General features: G+C 42.7%; 1 protein-coding gene across 1 annotated transcript in view; it reads right to left on the bottom strand.

Annotated features, from left to right (window-relative positions):
- Positions 1–4,336: 4,336 nt before the first annotated feature.
- Positions 4,337–21,957, bottom strand: part of Kiaa0319 (KIAA0319 ortholog) — a 58,822-nt gene continuing 41,201 nt past the window's right edge. The window contains exons 14-22 of the mRNA XM_013035223.1: positions 21,570–21,718; positions 18,978–19,129; positions 16,977–17,115; positions 16,028–16,187; positions 11,918–12,060; positions 10,160–10,282; positions 8,556–8,646; positions 7,827–7,918; positions 4,337–6,970 (exon numbers count right to left, since the gene is read on the bottom strand). Of these exons, the coding sequence (XP_012890677.1) occupies positions 6,792–6,970; positions 7,827–7,918; positions 8,556–8,646; positions 10,160–10,282; positions 11,918–12,060; positions 16,028–16,187; positions 16,977–17,115; positions 18,978–19,129; positions 21,570–21,718 (1,228 nt within the window). The 3' untranslated portion in view covers positions 4,337–6,791. The remainder of the gene's footprint in view (positions 6,971–7,826; positions 7,919–8,555; positions 8,647–10,159; positions 10,283–11,917; positions 12,061–16,027; positions 16,188–16,976; positions 17,116–18,977; positions 19,130–21,569; positions 21,719–21,957) is intronic.

The raw sequence follows: 21,957 nt of genomic DNA, 5'->3' as shown, positions 1-21,957 counted from the left end.
CCTGTATCCCTGCTACTTGTGAAATCAAGATTGGGAAGCTTATGATTTGGGAAGAATTTAGCAAGTCCCCATCTCAACAAGCATGACGTGATGGGTCTCATTTTTAATCCTGACTTGCAGGAGGCACAGGTAGGAAGATCATTCGAGCTCAGGCAAAAGTGAGACCCTTGCTTAAAAAGTAACATTTTTTTTTTTGGAAAGGCTCAGGGCTTGGCTACCAAGCACAAGGCTTAAAAAAAAAAAAAAGCACAAGGTTTTGAATTCAAACTCCAGTATAGCTCAAGGAAACAAAGAAAAAAGTTGACAGACCCTGATTAAGACCAAGCAGGTGCTGTGGACCTTCCCAGGTGTATGGGACATTATTGATGTTAGGGAACACCTCCTGGGTGCCCTGCACTTTTCTGGCCACTGCTATGGCACGTTCTCACAGAAACTTCCCAGTGACCATCACATAATGCAGATGGAATTATCCAGATAACAAGGGTCTGCTGGCCTTGATAAAACACTTCTCAGTTCACTTCCTTTGGTCCTGAAGCATCATCATTTAAAGAGCTGGTCTCTTTCTACCAGTGTTTTTATTCATTTGAGGGACTTAAGATCTGATTTTAATATATGTTTGTGTCTTCTCTTCCTGGATTAAATTATTTTTGCATGAAAATAAAGACCAGAAGCAGAATGTAAACAACCCTACTTTATCATAAACTGATAAGAGGACCTTCAAATTGTGCCACAGGACTTTTCCCTGGGACCCCACTGTTTCAATTCCCCAGTGCACAGCTATGGTAAATAGCATTTTACTTGAATAATACTTTGACTGTGATTGTTTCGTGCTCTACCTTACGGGATAAAACTTGAAAATTAGTGAGAAATGTGAACACAGTTTGCTTTTTAAACATGTGCACAGAACTCATTGTTCTAGTTTTTAACAGGGTGTGTCTAGTTGGAGTAATGTATGGTATTAATAAATGGCAAATTAACAGAACTCCCTATTTGTGTTAAGATGTTGCTTTTCCTACCAGGTGGCCATTTGGGCTTTTACTAGACAGCATTCAACCAGTAAGGATGGGAGTAAAATAAAGTTCCTGCCAGGTGCTGGTGTCTCACACCTATAATCCTAGCTACTCAGGAGGGTGAGATCTGAGGATCATGGTTCAAAGCCAGCCTGGGCAGGAAAATCTGTGGACTCTTATCTTCAGTTAACCACCAGAGAATCAGAAGTGGAGTTGTGGAGCTGAAAGTGGTTAGAGCAGTAGCCTTGAATAAAAGAGCTCAGGGATAGGTCAGCTCCAGGTGAGTTCAAGCTCCATGACTGACAAAATAAAGTTGCCTGAGCAGGGATCTGCTCAGCTGGCTGAGAGCACCAACAGGCTGAGAGCTAGAATGAGAAATAATTCACACCAGCACTTGAAAGAGGCTCCATCCCATGCTTGATACTCATGTTTGCTGAACTGGCCTGGTGCAGATGGCTTATACCTGTAATCCCAGCTCTTCAAGATCACAAAAATCCAAGGGTTGAGGTTCCCATCCAGGCCCAGGCAGACAAATCTGAGAGACTTATCTCCAGTTAATCAGCAAAAATCCAGAAGTGGAGGTGTGGCTCAAATGGAAGCCTGCCAGAAGTGAGCAAAAAAGTGAGGCCCTGAGTTTAAGCTCCAGCACTCAAAAGAATCAATTCATAGTTTGTTGAACTCAACTGAGAATTTCCCTGCAAACTAGGCTGCCCAAGAAAGGGATATTGTCCAGCTATCTCAAATTCCCCCATTTGTCTTCTATACACTCTTTGAAGGTTTCTTTGGGGCTTGTTTTTACAGAAAAGCCTGAGAAAAAAAATTCTGCATCATCGATACATAGAGAAAATCACTATATCATTTTAACCCACATCATTGTTCAATTTTTTATGCTAATAATACTGCCATTTTACTAAGCTACACAAATGAAGTTATATGGTTCACATTTCTGGTCCAAGGTGAAGGGGCTGCATTTGGTGAGGGCCTCCTGGCTGGCAGAGGTTCTGGTTAGCATAAAGCATCACACGGCAAGACATAGCCAAACTGGCTTATATAGCAAACACACTGCTACCTTAACTCATCTATCTACTGAAGGCCCACGTGGACAAGGCTGCCCTTGAAGACAAAGGACAAATCACCTCAAAGTTCCCACCTTGGCCTCACTCACAGCCTTCCAGGTGCCCCTTCCTCTCCTGTCCTCACGAGATCTTGCCTCTGAATGTATGCCCTTTGTGGGCCTCTTCTTATGATCAGTTAAGACTGGATTAGAGCCTACTGTGAGCACCTTGTTTGTAACTTGATTGCCGCCTTAAACACTTCATCTCCAAATGCAGTCACAGGGGCTGTGAAGGTGGCTCAGTGGTATGAGCGCTTGCCTTGCATGCATGAGGCCCTGGGTTCGATTCCTCAGCACCACATAAGCAAAAAGAAAAAAGCTGGAAGTGGCGCTGTGGCTCAAGTGGTAGAGTGCTAGCCTTGAGCTGAAGAGCTGTGGGACAGTGCCCAGGCCCAGAGTTCAGGCCCCACAACCGGACCCAAAAAAAAAAAAAAAAAGAGTCCAAATGCAGTCACATTCTGGAATACTGAGGTTAGGAAGTTTGAAGAAACACAATTCCATTCATAAAACTGATCAAGTTTGTCCTTGATTCCTGTCATTTTAGCCATGACAAGTGTGTTCATCAGCTTTTTGTTCTATGGCAAAACACCTGAAAGAATCCATTTCTAAGGAGAATGGTTCTATTTGACACATTTTTTGAGGTCTCAATCTTGCAGTTGGGTCTGAGTCTGGAGGCAGAATATCACAGCTGAATCTTGTGGCAGATGAAAGTTCCTTTGCCTCCTAGTAGAGAGGCTGCAGGGAAGGGCTAGGGTTGTAACATGCCAGCAGGTAACATACAAATGAATGAATGCTGACTGTCCAATAAAACTTTATTAATGGACACAAATATGAATTTCACACAATCCATGTGACATGAAATACTTTAATTTTTTTCAACCATTTGAAAACATAAAACTCATCTTCTGGATAGGGGGCATCTGAAAACAGATTGCAGGTGACAGCTTACTGGCTATACTTAAGGGATATCCCTCTGAATGGGAACCTAAAGAAAACAGAGGCTGGGTCATAGATCAGTGCACTTTTCTAGCATTTGGAAGGCCCTGGCTTCTATTCTGAGATATAGATAAATAGATAGACAGACAGACAGACAGACAGACAGACAGATGGATAGATAGATATTCTGCTATGTATACACTGCTATATATACATACACAACACACACATAATGTATTATGGGAAATACAGAAGCCTTTATTTAGATTAGTGTATATATATATATATATGTATGTATATATGTATATTTAATAGTGTTACATTGGAAGAGGCACCTGGTAAACACATGGGAAAATAATATATTTAAAAACTAAAACCAGGATTTTCTAGTCCATGGCAGCTTGATCACAGTGTCCTTCCTCCTCCCAGCACTCCGTGACAGCATCATTGGCTTGTTGAGTGATACATCCGCTTACACATGACTGCCATTTTAAAGGGGGTTCCTAAGTTATGAACACGCTTAGCCTGTTAATGCTGTGGCTTGTATTCTCTGTCATGGAATCAAAACCAGCAAACAGTGTTTGTTAGCCCTCAAGCCCTCTAAGAGTTCTCTTGCATTCTCGCCACATTTTCTTCCATTTATCCAAGGCTCTTAAGAGTGCTTTACCTCCCAAAACCCCTGAAAGGTAAGCAGTACATAAGGGAGAATGCTCCTCTGATGAGGAGCAGGATAACAAGGGGACCCAGGTTCTGACTACTACTATAATGCTTATTTCTGATTCACCAGATTGAAAATCCTTCTGGGGTGGCAGGATCATAGGGAACAGCTGAAATGGCTAGGGACAGAAGAAGGGGGCAGAAGTAGCACATTGCAAATTTAAGAGTGGAAGTGGCCCAGCATGTGAAACAAGAAGAGATATGAAGCAGGTGATGCCTCCCATCTTCCTTTACTCTTAGATAGATTAGAAGGGCTGGTGCCTGTAATCCTAGCTACTCAGGAGGCTAAGATAGAAGGATCAAGGTTCAGAATCTGTGAGATTCTTATGTCTAATCAACAAGCTAAACATCAGAAGCGGAGCTGTGGTTCAAGAGGTGGAGCACCAGCCTTGAGGAGAAAAACTAAGACACAGTGCCCAGACTCTGAGTTCAAATATTAACGCACACACACACACACACACAAACACACACACACACACACACAGAGTCTACCATAACTTTCCCTTTAAGGGGCAGTTCTTTTTTTGTGTGTGAAAATACTGTACAGAGGGGTTACAATTACATGGGCAAGATAATGAGTACATTTCTTATCAAGCATTGTAGCCTCCTCCTTTGTAAGGGGCAGTTCTCAGTGCAGTTGAAGTAAGACTTTACATTTAATTCCCTGACACACTACTTATTGACTATGGGCTTGGGCAAGATACTTACACCCTCTAGACCTTCTAAGGGTATCAGCAACATGAGAATAATATCTCCTTTTCCAGGTTGATTGTAAATTCACGGAGTATGTATGTGAAAAGTATATACTCTACACATAAAGTGATGAATGTTCACTCTCTTCTTTACCACCTTGCTCTAACTTTACATTTGGCATTCTATTCTCTATGCCAAAAAATTCCACTTACACATAAAAATACAATAACCTTGATCACCATGTAGGGCATACTCTAAACTTATAAAGTGAGATACAAATATTCAAAATATCAAAAATACACAGCAGTTGATTATAATGTTAATTACATTAACATTTGAGCTAGGATAAGTTAGCCAGTGATACAGCAAGTCCAGGCATACGCAGAATACATTTTATTCCACCATTCTCCAGTGAAGTATAATATAGTGGTCCATTCATACTCTGGTTTCACTTTCTGAGTTTTTTTTAAAATCTGTAATCAACTGCGGTCTAGAAACATTGAATGGAAAATTATAGAACTACATAATTGGTAAGTTTTCAGTCATGCTGTCCTCCTCCATCCACCTGAATTATCCCTTTGTCCACTATATCCACACTGTATATGCTACCGGCCACCAGTCACTTACTCAAGGCCAACTCAGTTAGCAGCAGTGCAGTGCTGAATTCAAAAATCCTTTATTTTATTTACCCATGGTCCCAAAGTACAAGGTAGTGATACTGGCAACTTGGACATGCCATACCCAAGCCATAAAATACTTCTTTTAAGTGAAAGGGTAAAAAGTTCTTGACTTGATATGGGAAGAAAAAAAAAATCACATGCTGAGTTTGCTGAAAACTCTAATATAAACAAAACCCACAAAAATTGTAAAGGGAAGGGAAATATATGCTGGTTTTCAGTCACACTTCAAACTACAAAAGTGGCAAGCAAAGTCTGTAGTAAGTGCTTAATTCAGATAGAAAAATGTATAATTATACTTGTTATGTAATATAGAGGAGAAAAATATAGCATCTATGGTGCTAGGTACTATCCAGGAAGGGGTTGATGATAATGAAGAACAAGATGGCCCCATGAGGATGAACATTTCAAGAGATGACAAATATGCTTGAAAGTTGAGTTTTGCTAAGGGCCTAAAGGAAATGTTTGCTCTGGAACCTCCTATCCCCGTGGTTAAATTGCTTTGCTCTCAGCTCCATCAACAGAGAACCCCTTGCTTGTGCCACAAGCTACAAGAGCACTGAGCAATAGCCTGCTGCTTAGGTGTGGCCACATTGATATAACACTAATTGTCTCTCTCCTGCTCCAGCAGGACTGTGGGTAGGACTCCCAGAACCCAATCCTGTCAGGTTAGGAAGAACTCCAGTTAATTGCTCTAGGGTGTTTCTTTGTGGGAGGAAATGGTTTAATTTTTTTATATGAGTAAAGTGAGATGTGGTAGACAAACCATTCAATAAACATCTTCTTTTTAAATGTATGAACTGAATACGTTATGTCCGCAAATTGTGGAAGTACTTGTAGCAGGTCAGAGCATCAGGGCCATTCCATCTTCTTTTAGACTATTTCTGAAGTTGGGATATATACAGAGTTGCTCAGTCACTTTTTACTGTGGTTAATGTAAAATGGGGCTGAGAGAGGCCTCCGTGAGGTTTTTTGTGTTGTTGTTTTTTTCTTGTGATGTTGGTTTGTTTCTTAGAAAAACAATGATTAAAGAATGTTCAATGCTGTCTACAACGTTCAACCTTACACATCATTTCTGTTGCCTCCTGGCCTTGGAACACAATTCTCTAGTAGCTCATGAACTTCCACCAGCTGCTTTTCAGAAAGCATGGGTGGCACTGATCATAGCAAAGTTGTGAAACTCGGTGGGTGGAGGGGATGCCCTATGGGGGTGTCACGCACAGACCATAGAGCTCCCTGCCCAGAGAGAGCTCATGCCTCATTCTGACTTGGCAGATCTTACCAGAGAAACCACATTTGACGATTGTACTCAAAAACAATCACAGGAGAGAGACATCAGCCCTCCTGAAAGCCTTCAACTTTCCCTAAGTGTCTGGGGATAGTTTGGTCATTATAATATAGCGCCCCCTACAGACACACTATGCAGCTGTTATTCCTATCCAGAAGCCTCCCAGCTACAAGCGTTGTGTTTTGGTTTGGTTTTGTGTCTCCAAGAAGTCACGTCTTTATGTGGAGACGCATCCAGCCCACTGTGGAAGGTAGCTGGAACATATGCTAACGAGAGTGGCTTTTGTAGTTAAACTCCCCGGGACTCGTCCTGGAGTTGTGGATTCCAGTGGGTCCTTCCACTCCCCAACTGCTCCCTTATCTGTCCTTGGAGCAATAACTGAAGGAAGCTCCATTCCTGATGGAGCCATTCATGGAAACATTCGGGTTCCCTCTGTCCATCCTATCTCGGCTAAAGATTGTGTCCTGGTCACTGTCAAGCTCAGACTCAGACACCATCAAGCTGGAGTTGTGCTCTGTGCTTCGGCGCTTAATACCTAGAGAGAGAGGCAGGTGGGGCATCTTAGGAGAAAGTCCATCTTCCATTTCAGCTCTGGCAGTCCAGTCACAGGTCACGTGGGGACCTGCAGGCATTGCAGAGTTGAGCTCTCCACACCATCAGAGCAGCTGCCCACAGCACAGCAGGTGCATGAGGCTCCCTGTAAGCAATCTCAAGGGCTTTGCTGCTACACCTGAGCTTGAGCTCTACCTTTAGCCATAGAGAAGGCAGAGGGCCTGGCACTGAGGACCATTAATGGAAAAGTGGTCCCTGTCCCCCAAGTCATAGGGCAGGGGCTCAACTGACAATAGACTTTCCATCCCTCATCTATTAGTCCATCTATTGACCAAAATTTCATTAAACCAATCATCTTTAGCTGCTAATGCAATCACACACACACACACACACACACACACACACACACACACAGAGCCAGCCTGTTCTCAGGAGTGACATCACAGATTCCTAGTCTCACACTCACAGTGGGAGAGGGAAAGAGGAGGATGCAGAATAATATTGACACGTATGGCTCGAAGCATGAAGTCAGCAGATGAAAACTGTGGAGCAATGGGATGAAAAGCAAGACTGAGGGAAGGCAGCAGATGAGATTAATTTGACTAAATTATAATACAAGCACATGAAAAGTGCCTCTCACCTTAGTGAGTCTTGTTTGTATAATTAATACACACTAAAAAAATGAAAATAAAGAAATCACAGATTGGCAGCCTCACTCTTCCTTCTAATTCAAGCACTAACTTCAGCTTATTCTTCCTTTTGCCTGACTTAACTCTCAGACCAATACCTGGGTTAAAGGATTTTGAAGCAGCAGGAAATTGTCTTGGAGACTATCCTACCGTATTTGGGCCTCAGTTCCATTCTTTCCTGTTCATCCATGTCGTCTAGGATGGTGTACTTTGTTTTCTTCTTTATTTTAGTCCTTTTCCGTCTGAAAGAAACAACAAATTATTCAACTCGGATTCAAAGAGTGGCAATTGGTATCCAGGATTTTAAAATATATGGAAAGCTCAGTACCAGAGGCTTATGCCTGTAACCTAGCTACTTAGGAGGCTGAGACATGAGAATTGCAGTTTGTAGGCAGCTCAGGCAACGAAGTGTGTGAGACTCTTCTCTCTAACCACCAAAAAACCAAAGTAGAGCTATGGCTCAAGTGGTAGAATGCCAGCTTTAAATAAAAAAGTTCAGGGACAGGGCTGGGAAGGTGACTCAGTGGTAGAGTGCTTGGCTTGCATGCATGAGGCCCTGGGTTTGATTTCTCAGCACCACATAAGCAGAAAAACCTGGAAGTGGCGCTGGGGCTCAAGTGGTAGAATGCTAGCCTTAAGCTGAAGAGCTGAGGGAAAGTGCCCAGGCCCAGAGTTCAGGCCCTACAACCGACAAAAAAAAAAAAAAAAAAAAAGTTCAGGGACAGCCCCAAGTTCAAGTCCTAAGATGCATATACACACAAACACACACACACACACACACACACACACACAGAGTCAATTGAACCATTCAGCACTTTAACAAACCCACACAAACAGCACTTGAGCTTCCTCCACACAGATAAATAAGCATGCAGGTACCTTTTACAGCAACAGATGCAAAGCCACATCAGCCCCCCAGTGCCCGCTATCACAGTGAGCGCCAGTGCTGACACGTAGAATACGCTCCACTCTAAATAGTAAATAAATGAAAAGAATGAGAGAGGCAGAGAGAATTCAATTATTATAGCATTTCCAAAATGACTTTGCAAACAAGTTACAGTGAATATTACTGTGTCCATCCAAGCAAAGGCCATGTGTGGCGTTGAAGCCACCATACCCGGCTGCAATAGAGCACAGCCAAACAATAATAGAGCGACTAGAACAAGCCTAGGCAGTTTTCATGTAACCCATTTGGTCCAGGGAGCTCATGGAGCACAGAGCTCACACTTGACTCGGGACAAAAGGCTGAGAAGTGATGAGAGCACAGGTTTCATGCTAACTAGACACTACTCTAAAATTAGTGAAGTGGATCCATTAAGGAGTTACTATCTCCCACATCTGCCTATAGGGAACATCAAATATTCATCCCAGATCCTGTGAATCACATACACTTGCCAGTTCCTGTGTGGTCGTGATAAAACAAATCAAGTGTCTGTGTGGCTCCCTGTGGTATGCAGACTCTTTTCAGAGCCAGAGAGCAACTGGGAAACAGCTTTGCCCTTCATTCCTTCCTTCCACATCCTTGCAAAAAGTGAAAATAACTTGGCCACAGCAACTTGGGAACATAGAGGCCAATGGAGCAGACACAATGTTCAATACTATTAGACATTCCTGCAATGCTGACCCAAAGACTGGCTGTTTGCAAACCTGTATGTACTATTTTTTTTGGTTGCTTGTGGGGCTTGAACTCAGGATCTGGGTGCTGTTGCTGAGCTTTTTGCTCAAGGCTAGTGCCCTATTACTTGAGCCATAGCTCCATTTCTGCCTATTGTTTTAGTGTTTAATTGGAAATAAGAGTCTCATGGACTTTCCTGCTGGGGCTGGCTTCAAACTGTGATCCTCAAATCTCAACCTTCTGAGTAGCTAGGATTATAGGCATGAGCCACCAGCACCAACCATCTATTATGCGGGGACAGTGGGCTCTTAGCATTTTTTCTAATTATGCCCATTTGGATCCCGTGATGATAAGTTTACCCCTGGATTACCCCTGGATTACCTCTGACATTAAGGTATATGTTTGGTGGTGGTGGTGGTGGTGGTGGTCTTCCCTAAAAGAGACTTAAGGGCAGCAATGTGGCCTGCCAAGACCATGGCTGCAGTGGTTGGCACCTGCCTGGGGAGGCAGCCTGGAAGGTGGAATGAGGTTTCTTCTTTGTCTGATTCTTGCAGGTTCACAGCAGGGACATACCACCATGAGATAAAGCAAGGCAGGGGCAATCTGCAAATGTGCCTTGCAGCCCAATCAGTTCTTCATGTGAAACAGCAACAATTGTAAGCACCGTCACTCTGCACAAGGATTTTCCTCGCTGGCAAGTTTGACTTACCACACTCCCGAAGGTTGATTGGAGAGGAGCTGAACCCACCACACCACGCGATTGGACTTGTGGTGAGAGAGGGCTTCAGTGTTCACAGACAGGCACTGTCGGATATGCAAGCGCCTGCTGCCTGGAAACTCCTTGCCCCAAACCGCCACCCAAACTCACCACAGTTACTCTCCCCATCCCAGATGTAGCGTTGAATAAGATTCTCCATCCACAGCTGAGAGCAAATGCAGCGCTTTGTGATGGGGTCACAGTGACCATGGCCAGAACATTCAAGAAGGCAACCTGTGAAAAGATGTGTGAGACTGAGGTTACCACAGAGAAAACGCTCTGGTTCCCACTTCCAAATCCTCCATAAAGAAGGTCCTGACTAGATGCATGAGTTGGGATCTGGTGGGTCACACCTGTTATCCAAGCATCTCAGGAGGCTGAGATCTAAGGACTGGGGTCTGAAGCCAGCCTGGTTAGAAAAGTCCGTAAGACTTGTGTCTCCAATTAACCAGAAGAAAGCTAGAAGTAGAGCTGTGGATCAAGTGGTATACTTCCTAGCCTTGAGGGGAAAAAGTCAAGTAAGTGCATGAGGTCTTGAGTTCAAGTCCCAGTACGGGGGGGGGGGACCTCAAATTTATAGAACCATCTGGCTTCAGAAAATAAATTCCAAGGGTGTGTCCAGTGAAAATAATTAGAAAAGGTGAGCAAAGATTTATTTACATTGTAGCATCATTTAAAATCAATCTTAAAGCACAAGTAAAGGAGTGATCGTATAATTACAGAACATATCCTGGGAGGAATACAATGCAGCCATAAAGTCACTGAAAAGAAACTTCAAAAGGGTAGTGGGGGGAGGAGGGTTGGGAGGGGAGAGGATGGGAAGGAATGGGAAGGGGAAACACAGGAGGAAGCTACAATGCTTGATAAGAAATGTACTCATTATCTTGCCCGTGTAATTGTAACCCCTCTGTACAATATTTTCACACAAAAAAAGAAACTTCAAAAGCTTTGAGAAAAATAATCATAATATGATTTGAAGTTAAAAAGCACATTAACAATATATCAAATCATCCTGATTGCTTTATATTTCCTACAGATGAGTAACTAGAAAGAAATGAATCAGAATATTAACCAGAGTTATCTTTGGATGATTCTACAATCTACAGGATTATTTTCCTCTTGTGCCTTTCTAGATAGTCCAAATTTCCTACAGAAAGTAAAGTATTATTATTATTATTTTAGTCTTGGGGCTTGAACTCAGGGCCTGGGCACTGTCCTGGAGCTTCTTTTGCTCAAGGCTAGCACTCTACCACTTGAGCCACAGTGCCACTTTTAGCTTTTTCAGTTTATGTGATACTGAAGAATCGAACCCAGGGCTTCAGGCATGCTAGGCAAGCACTCTACCACTAGGCCACATTCCCAGCAGTATTACCTTTATAGCTAGAAGTGACCTAAAAATTTAATTTGCTCCATTAAAACTGAGAAAGTCAATTGCAAGTGAACATATATCTGAAATAAATGAAATTTCATTGCCCAGCTTACTATCTTTTCCCTTATAGTGCTTGGTGAAATGACTGTCAACAAAACATGACTCGTGAGAGTGCACATGACCATGGAACTCTGGGCCAGTTAAGGTGCAGCTAGCCAGGAGCTGAGAAAACTAGAAGGATGTAACCTACCTTAAAATTTCAAACTTATATTTTCAAATCTCGAAAAAAAAATTGACCATGACCAGTTACTGTTTCCTGCCAAGACCAAGTAGGTGGTACATGTATGTGGCAGCAAACTTATGGAGACATCAAAGCTCAACAAGATCCCAGATGGTAAAGTTTAAAAATGCTCCCCTGTCACTCTTCTTTCTGAGCCTATAAAATATACCCACGATGGGCAAGTCTCCGCTTCTTTGAGAAGATTCCTTAGAAGACAGACCTGCTGTGTCGATCCTCAAGACCTTGAAAAGCAAGAAATCTGCCTTCTCCTTGGAAAGACGCCTGTGCAGATTTCGAGCCACATCTGCGGCTGGGAGAACTTTAAAAGGTGGCCCACTCTGTACATAAAACACAATGGCGGTGCTGCAGAGGAAACCAGAGAGGACAAGGCGTGGTCAGGCAGTGACAATGTGACAGGCTCCCTAGCCACCAGACCCCCCCCACCCCCACCCCTGAAGTTGCCAGGTAGACTCCTACCACTCTGTGACTGAGCCAGGCCCCAGGGGCCATGTCTGTGGGTCATTTATGAATGTGTTTCTAGTCTTAAATAAAGACCCCAATGACAGCTGATAATAGAGCTTTGGGAAAAGATGCAGAAAGTCTGCAGGTGAAGATATACTATGCACAACATGGTGACGTGCAGATGTTCTTTTTCTCGCTTCCTTTCTTTTTTTCTTTTCCTCCATTCTTTCTACTATTAAGCTATACCCTAAGTCCTCTTTTTTTTTTTTATCAGGAATTGAAACTAGAGATTTGTGCATGTTGGGCAAGCACTCTACCATTGAGCTATATCCTCAGCCCTACTTCCTTTTTTTAATTTGAGGCTTGAACACAGAGCCTGGGCACTGTCCCTGAGCTTTTGTGCTCAAGGCTAGTGCTCTCCCACTTTAAGCCATGGCTCCACTTCTGGTTTTTCAGTGGTTAATTGGAGATAAAAGTCTCATAGGCTTTCCTGTCAGGGCTGGCTTGAACTGTAATCCTCAGATCTCAGTCTCCTCAGTAGATAGGATTACAAGTATGAGCCATCAGCATCTTTATTACTAACATGCATTTTGTCCATTTAAATTTGACTAATCTGGAATATGTGCTTGTCTGTGGCTAGTTTCTTGAAGGCATGTTTTTAAATTTCATCTGTGTATAGCATGAATTGTATGTAATTTCTTTTTATTGATAATAATCTATTATATGAATACATCACATGTTTAACCCACTCATCAACTGACAGTCATTTAAAAGGTCTCTATTTCAGGTCTATTATGAATATGTACTATGAATATCCATATTCATGGTTTTGTGCAGACAGAAGTTTTTGGTTTCTCTTGGGTAATTTCCCAGAAGTGGAATTAGTGCATCATATGGTAACTCTGTGTTTAGCATTTTGAGGAGCTGCCAAATTTTTCCACAGTGCTGCAGTATTTTACATTCCTTTTCTTTTTTTAGTTTTAGGTCCAAGACTAGGACTTGAACTGGATACCTGCCACTTTCACTCATTGGCTAATGCTCTACCATTGGGGTGGCCACACTGCCACCCCAATATTATCCATTCCCACCAGAAACACACAGGTGTTCTGATGTGTCCACCAGCACCTGCTTTGCCCTGGCTTTGAATGACAGCCACTTGAAAGTGTGGGAATTAGGATCTCAATGTGTTTTTGTGTATGTGCTGATACGAAGGCTTGGACTCAGGGCCTGGGCACTGTCCTTTTCCTTTTTCACTCAAGGCTGGAGCTCTACCACTTGATCCATACCTCTACTTTGAGTTTTTGCTGGTTCTTTGGAGAGTCTCATGGACTCTTGTGCCTGGGCTGGCTTTGAACCATGAGCCTCTTGAGTAGCTTGGATTACAGGTATGAACTACCTGTTCTGCCTGGCTTCTCAGTGTGGTTCTGATTCACATTTCCCTAATGGCTAATAATGAGGAGCCTCTTTTCAGGTGCTTCTTGATATTCACTTATCTCCTTTGCCAAAGTATCTATTCTAGTCTGCACTCCTTTCCTAGGGCTGCTATAAACAAGTACTACAAATTATGGCTTAAAACAATTGAAATCTCTTCTCTCACAGTTCCTGAATCTAGAAGTCTAAAACCAAAGGGTCAACAGGGCCATGAAGCATCTGCTGGTGCTGGCAAAGAGTCTCCAGGTCCTTCTCTTAACTTCTACTTGCTGGTTATCCTCATGATTCCTGGGCTGAAATACAAATCCCTCTAGTCTTTGTCCTGTCCCTGTGTGTCGCTCTGTCTCTCTCCTGTCCTCTTCTTCTAAGGATGCCAAGTAGATCAAGGGCCCACTCCCCCAGTATGACTTTTTCTAAACCAGCAGCATTCACAAGGATTCTATTTCTAAATAAAGTCACATACACATGCATTTAAATTTGAATATATCATTTTAGAAATGAATTTAACCTACAAGTGTTTTTTTTTTATGAAAGAGAGTTGGATTTTGTCAAATGCTTCCAGGCCCACATTCTGGATTTGTAGTTTATTATACTTATTCCTGATAATCTGTGGAAACAGTCATACTCATAGCTTAAGTCCCACATGGTCATGGTGTGTAATACAACATGTGCTGGCCTTAGATGGCAAGTACCTGTAATGGGATTTGCATCCATAGTAGTAATGGATGTTACTCTGCAGTTCTCTAGTTCAACATCAGGATAAAAGGGGCCTCCCGGGATGGGAAATATTTAAGAAAAGTTCATGAAGCACTGTGTTAATTCTTTAAACATTTTATAGAACTTATCAGTGAAAATATCTGGCTTTGGGCTTTAGAGAAAAAAAAATAATCCTAATACAATCTCTTTACTTTTACAGATCTACTCATATATTTTTTTATTTCTTCTTGATGAGTTTTCATCATTCATGTCTTTTAAGGAATTCATAACTTTCATCTACTCTAAGGATGGAAAGCATCCAGTACCAAGGCCATTGAGGGCCCTTGAATGATTAGGTACCTGAGGGGCCAGACAATGTAGAGAAAGGCTGATCCATTTTGTGGATTTGTCAAAGAAACAACTTTTAGTTTTCTTGATTTTCAGGCATGTCTTTGATTAAGGCATGTCTTTTATATTTTGTAAATAAGAGATGATTAAGGCATGTCTTTTATATTTTGTAAATAAAAGACATGTATAATCAATTTTAGAAAGATTTCCATAAAAATAGTTAGAGGATTAGGAATACAATTCAACAGTAAAGCACTCGCCTAGCATGCACAAGACCCTACGCTTGATCCTCAGCCTTTGTAAATGAATAAGTCATATTAATTAGGTGTTTTCATTGGGATTCTACCAAGTAAACATCAGTTCTCTGGAAGATTAGCCTAGGTACAGGCACTGACAGCTGTTAGAAAATGGAGTTATTATGAATAGTAGGTTTTCTCTCCTATTTTTTTCCTTCTCCCATCCCACTCAATTGGAAAAGTGTTTTAAAATAAACTCAGTTAAGTGTGAACATCTCATAAGAATTAAAGCGTGCCAGGCGCTAGTGGCTTACACCTGTAATCCTAGCTACTCAGGAAGCTGAGATCTGAGGATCACGGTTCAAAGCCAAGCTAGGCAGGAAAGTCTGTGAGACTCTTGTCTCCAATTAACCACAGTGGCACTGTGGCTCAAGTGGTAGAGTGGTTGCCTTGAGCTGAAGAGTTCAGGGACAGTGCCCAGGCCCAGAGTTCAAGCCCCATGACCAACAAAAGGGGGAAAAAAAGAATTAAAGCATAAGGTTCAGTCTCATATTCTCTCATAAGTCAGTAAATGGGAATCAGTGATCATTTCACATTAAGAGAAGTTTCTAAGGGCCTCATCCCCAGTGATAAAGCCCAGCATGAGAAAAGCCCCATGTCTGCCGGGCGCTGGTGGCTCACGCCTGTAATCCTAGCTACTCAGGAGGCTGAGATCTGAGGATCGCGGTTCAAAGCCAGCCCGGGCAGGAGAGACCGTGAGACTCCTATCTCCAATAAAACCACCAGAAAACTGGAAGTGGCGCTGTAGCTCAAGTGGTAGAGCGCTCGCCTTGAGCTGAAGAGCTGAGGGACAGCGCCCAAGCCCAGAGTTCAAGCCCCACGACCGACCAAAAAAAAAAGAAAGAAAAACCCCATGTCATTTATATGCCCTCTGAAAATACCAGATCTAAAAATCGTAGCTCTCTCTGCTCTATTCTTTAACTCCATTAAACATTTACTGAAACCTGAGGAAAAGACTAGAAACATCTTACTCTGCCCTTTGAGAAGAAAAGAATATCTCGATAGAAAAAAGATGTGCACAAAGATACAGATGTGCAAAAGATGAGCCTCTTTCTATAGGACTGAAAAGAGAGAAGAGCTGGACATGTAGCTCATACCTGAGATCTGAGTAGGCCTGGATTTTCTGAACCTTAATGTCGGTGTCCAGCACATTCAGTAGCATTGCCAGCTGCCTCACCAGGGTGTCCTTCTGCTGCTCTGTCAGTTGCTCAGTGCCAACCTGAAGGATCAGTTCCACCTGTCCACCCTTCTTAGGGTCTGAGGGAAGAGAAGAAAGGGGATTTCCACATGGAGATCACAGTATAAGAAGAAAGGCTGGTATCAGGGTTTTCAAAATCATTCTTGCAGCCAGGCACTTGTGGCTCACACCTGTAATTCTAGCTACTCAATCTGAGGTGCAAAGTTGGAAGCCAGCCTGGGAAAGAAAAGTCCATGAGACTCTTACCTCCAACTAAACAGAAGTGGAGCTGTGGCTCAAGTAGTAGGGTACTAGCCTTGAGCAGGAAAAAAGACTCTAAGAGACTATATAATACCAAGGCCCTGAACTCTAGAACCAGTACTAGCACAGGAGCGCATGCACACACACACACACACACACACACACACACACACACTCTCTCCACTCATGTAATTTATATATTTGTCTCTTAGGATTCAGATAAATTTTTCTAAACAGAAGTTACCATCTACTTTTCCCTCTGTTTTATCCCAGGTTGTCTAAATGTTTTTTTCCAGAAGACATCAAGTGAACCTACTTAGCCTATAGGCTAACTTGAAACTTCGAGGTGTCACTCTGGTCCTCACTGGAACTGTCTCCCTTACAGCAGTTCCTGTATCCAAGCCATCATATCTACTGCTCCAAAGTCTTTCAGGACAATCACTATTCTCCTTAACTAGTTTTGAGGCAGGGGCAATATACCACAAAGTTCTAGAACATTCTTCAAAGTGGGCCCTGGTTTGAACAGAAGGAAGCCAGCCATGATGGGCCTCTACACTGAGTTTCATCTGGCCAGAAGCCCTGGTCAACTTGGCAGGGAATGAACACACCTGGCCGCACTTCCACGGTGGCCTTGTCTGTGTCCGAGGCCCCCTGACTGTCGGTGACTCTCAAGTGGAAAGTGTAGATGCCCTCCACCAAATTAGTGAGCTGTAGCGCCACACTGTGGTCAGAGCCATCAATGACATCCTGTAAAATAATGTGATTTACAGGACAGCTGTCAATCTCAAGTCCCAAGTGTTGAGCTTCTGTTGATCCCAAACCTCAGCCAGTATCCTATCTTTTCCTATATAGACGACTTCATAAAAACAAAGAAGAAGGAAACTGGAAGGAGGGGCACTGGTGTTCTGATTAACCCTTTGCATCTCTTCCCCATCAAGCACTGAGGGCACAAAGTTCTCGGAGGGCACTGAGAACTGAGTTTCCCAAGCACTTGCTAGGAATTAACAAATGATTCAGTTCATCCAGCAGAAGGAAAGAAGATTGACTTTCCTCAGCTCAAAGCATGGGTCTCGTGGCATGTGATGTTCACCTTGAAATGACCTCAGAGCCTGGGGACATCACTGTTCCCTGGTATGCACTTGTAAATGGGAAAGGATGGCAACCAAAAAAAAAGAGGGTTCTGAACATAGACCCTTGCAATTATGCGAAGAAGCTAACCTACCATTGAGAGGAACTGAGCTAATTTTAAAATTGCCTTGAAAAGTATGGAACATTCTCAGTTCCTTTCCTGTAATCGCTCCTTTGGTACATCTCCAAGAGTATATTTGCAGAACTTAGCAACAGCAGAAGATGTACCTAAATTTATATCTTAAGAGATAAAGTGATCTACTAGGGTAAATGTACCTTCCAGAAGCTAAAACCCTACATTTGTTTGATTTGATTAAAGTTGACTTAGGGGGCTGGGAAGGTAGCTCAGTGGTAGAGTGCTTGCCTTGTATGCATGAGGCCCTGGGTTCGATTCCTCAGCACCACATACGCAGAAAAAGCTGGAAGTGGCACTGTGGCTCAAGTGGTAGAGCACTAGCCTTGAGCTGAAGAGCTGAGGGACAGCACCCAGGCCAAGTTCAGGCCCCACCAGAAAAAAAAAAAAAAAAGTTGAGTTAGAGCTGGGCCCCCAGTGGCTAATGCCTGTAATCTTAGCTACTCAGGAGGCTGAGCTCTGAGAATCATGGTTCAAAGCCAGCCTTGGCCAAAAGAAGAAGAAGGAGGAGGAAGAGGAGAAGGAGGAGGAGGAGGAGGACGAGGAGGAGGAAGAGGAGGAAAGGAATCTGTGAGACTCTTCTTTCTAAGTAACACACAAAAAGCCAGAGGTGGAGCTCTGGTTCAACTGGTAGAACGGCAGCCTTGAGCATAAAAAAGTCAGGGAGACTATGCTTTCCCTGAGTTCAAACCCAGGACTGGGGCACACAAATAATCAACTTAGACCAAAATAGGAGTAACAGAGAAGCTGAGAGTAGAATGATTCCACTCATGATTTGACTTCAAAGTCCCTATGGTTTGCTACCCCATCAGACATCAGATCAGGGAGAAGGCAGAAAGGACTTTGTTTAAATGTAACAACAGCCTACTGCCTCCGACCCTCAGAACTTATGAATGAAGAAGCATGGCATCTTATTGGAGAAAATGAGAGAACAGAGCTTTGCTGTGTATCCAACTGTTTCCTAAGAGAACTCATACATTGGTACCCTAATCCTCAATGTGACTGGACCTAAGGCTTTAACTAACGTTAAGTGAGGTCATTAGGATAGGGGTCCCTATCTAACAAGATTAGTGTCCTTCTAAAGAGATATAGAGCTAGTGCCCTACCCCTGCCACCTCGTCTCTCTCCCTCGCCATGTGAGAACACAGGGAGAAGGAGACATCTACGAGCCAGGAAGAGAGACCTCATGAGAAACTGGGTTAGCCAGCACTTTGATCTTTTCTTCCCAGGCTCCAGAAATGTGAGAAAATAAAGACACCCTATCTGTGGTACTTTTGTTTTTGCAGCCCATCCTGACTCATACAGATACACTACAACTCTCCAAGGGACAATTCCTTTAAGTACTTACTCCTGCTGCTGGACTCTGACCATCCCGGATCCACAGATAGGATACAATTCCTTGGTCATCAGTAGACCTTGAACCATCCAAAGTAATGGAATTATTGGGGAGCACAAGAACATGTCTGCCACCAGCCTGGGCTCGGGGAGGACTGTTATTTTCTAAGTCAAATACAGCAAGAATAAAAGCAAAGAAATGGATTTAAACCTCTGGAAATATAAAAAGTATATTATAAAATATATCCCATATCTTGCAGATTTATAGAATTTAAATATTCAAAAGGCATTATTTGATGCTCCACATATAAAATAGTATATAAACTTTCTTAGAGCTCTGTGCCTACCTGTTTATTATTTGAAAGGAAAAAATATAGAATAGATAGCAGGCTGGACATTGGAGACTTAATGTGATGGATTTTTTTTCTCCTAAAAAAATGGAAATAATCTTATGTTCAGCGTTTAGAAAGTGAAGATATTTTGATTTAAAATCAAGTGGTAGAGCACTTGCCTAGTATGAACAAGGCTCTGAATGTAATTCCCAGCTCTGCCCAAATAATAAGATAAAATAAATAAAATAAAGTAAAAAATATACATTTTTCTTATGAGTCCATGCCATCTGGCTCAAGAAATATTTTTATTGCCAGGCGCCAGTGGCTCATGCCTATAATATTAGCTACTCAAGAGACCGAGATCTGAGGATTGCAGTTCAAAGCCAGCCTAGGCAAGAAAGTCCATGAGACTCTTATCTCCAATAAACCACTAGAAAACTGGACGTGGCGCTGTGGCTCAAGTGGTAAAGCACTAGCCTTGAGCTAAAGAGCTGAGGGACAGTGCCTAGGCCCAGAGTTCAAGCCCCATAACCGACCAAATATATATATATATATTTTTTATTTCTAATATTTTCAAATTGGTAAAAAAAAGAAGAAGAATAGACTCACTAATAATGACTAGGTATTGGTTATAAATGAGGCAATGTGAATGTTCTTCCTGACTTAAGGTCCTCAGGAAAGAAGGGCCATGGACAGCCAGCAAAGCTGGGGTATGGGGGGAGATCATAATAAAGCACAGTTCAAGTTTGGAGATGAGGTTATTCTGAAGAAGACTCTGCTTGTTCATGTGAGGCTCAGGATCCAATATGCCCTTTACAACAGAAAATGGGGGTAAGAACAGCCAAATCTGGATTTGTGGGAGTCACTTACAACCCACTGATCACCAGAAACTACTATCCTGAAAAAAGGCACCAGAGACAACAGATACCACGCTTCCCCGTTTCATTGGGTTGGAGGTATAGCTCAGTGATAGAATGTTTGCCTACTATGTAAAATGGCCTGGGTTCCATCCCCAGAACTGGGGAAACAAGTCATTTCAATACCACAATCTCTTTTGGAGGGCTTGGTTAGAGGAGGTCTGGTGTTAAAGAAGGTTAATTCTGCCTTGCATAAAGGTAAAGGCCAGAAAGAATAGAAATAGAACAGCCCTAAAATCTTTCTGTTTAAAATGATATCTAGATTCCACATAGGCCCACAACTAGAAAACCACATCCTTCCATGTTGGTTGCTGATGTGCTCTTAAACTCCAGTCATGGGGCTCCCCTGGCACCTCACAAACTCTATTGCTACAAATGCAACATGTCCAGTTCTGAATTTATTCCTCAAACTTACCATCTGGGATGAAATTTCAAACCATTGCTCCATCACCCACCCATATGCTGGGATCAGACTTTCAATGTCACCTTAGAGACCACTTTTCTTACCCTCCAGATCCATTAAGTTTCTAATTCCTAAGAACAGAGGCTCTCAGCTATCTTTCCCATCTACGCCTTTTCTCCTCAAATGGGGCTCCTGTCATCTCTCATCTAAACCATTACAAACACTTTGTATTCTCCCTGCTTTCAGACTCTCTTCTTATCAACTGACTCTTCTTTCTTTTTTCCCATCTTCCTCCTTCTTCATTCTTTCCTTTTCCTTCCTTCCTTTCTCTTTTCTTTTTCCCTTCTTTCTTTTTCCCTTCCTCCCTCCCTCTCTCCTTCTCTCCCTCTCACCCTGCCTTTCTTTTTCTTTCAGTGCTAAGGATCAAATCCAGGGACTCATACATGCTAAGTACATGCTAATGTGTTAACTACACCCAAGTCCAACTATGTTATAATTTTGATTGGCTGATTGATTTATGTGGATATATATGCAGATGTGTGTTCATAATCAAGTTGGAAAACTGATAAGTAGTCAAGAACCCAAAGGAATACTGCGTTAGTCTGCATCACAAATTTCACACAGAGAAAATATGTAGAACATGAACACACTACTACTCTTGTGTTTCCAAGAAAGAGAGAACGCAAAGGTGCCATTTAGACACAGGGCTTTAAGGCAATCACAGGACAATGAGTGCCTTAAAGGACGCACTTCACAAGCACGAAGAAATGCAATTTCCTTGCACAAGGAGACTGGGTAACTGCTAGTATGAGCAGAATGCTGGCTTTTCTGGACAAAGGCAGAGTTTTGCACCTGCTATGAACTAATAAGCAAACACCAGCATCTCACAATACTCCTGGTCCAGCATGAGGGAATGGCAGGTCCAGTCTCTCCAGCACAATCTGTCCACTCACCCTTCTTCACTGCCACAGTCAGGGTGGATGTGCTGCTCAGGCCTTGCTGGTCTTTCACTGTTAAACGGAAGTGGTGCGTACCCACCTGAAGACCAGTTACAGTGGCTACAGCTCTGTCGGCATCTTCCATCTCCACTGCACTTGGGCCTCTGCAAAATGTGAAAGTGGTTGACAGAGAGTTATTCACATGTGTGGTGGAAAGGAGTGTGCTGGGCTTGAAATCAGGGCCTTGGGCTCTACTTCAGCTTTTTCACTCAAGGCTGACACTCTACCACTTGAGCCATGCCTCCAGTTCCTGCACTGGTTATTTTTGAGATGAGATCTGACTTCTGACCCTAACATATGCTTGGACTTCAATCCTCCCTCTGTTGCTTCCTGCCATAGCTGG

This window comes from Dipodomys ordii, unplaced genomic scaffold (genome assembly GCF_000151885.1).
Source record: "Dipodomys ordii isolate 6190 unplaced genomic scaffold, Dord_2.0 Scaffold206, whole genome shotgun sequence".
Taxonomy (NCBI): Eukaryota; Metazoa; Chordata; class Mammalia; order Rodentia; family Heteromyidae; genus Dipodomys; species Dipodomys ordii.
The sequence above is the reverse complement of the archived record's forward strand: the minus strand, read 5'-3'. Positions and strand labels throughout refer to the sequence as shown.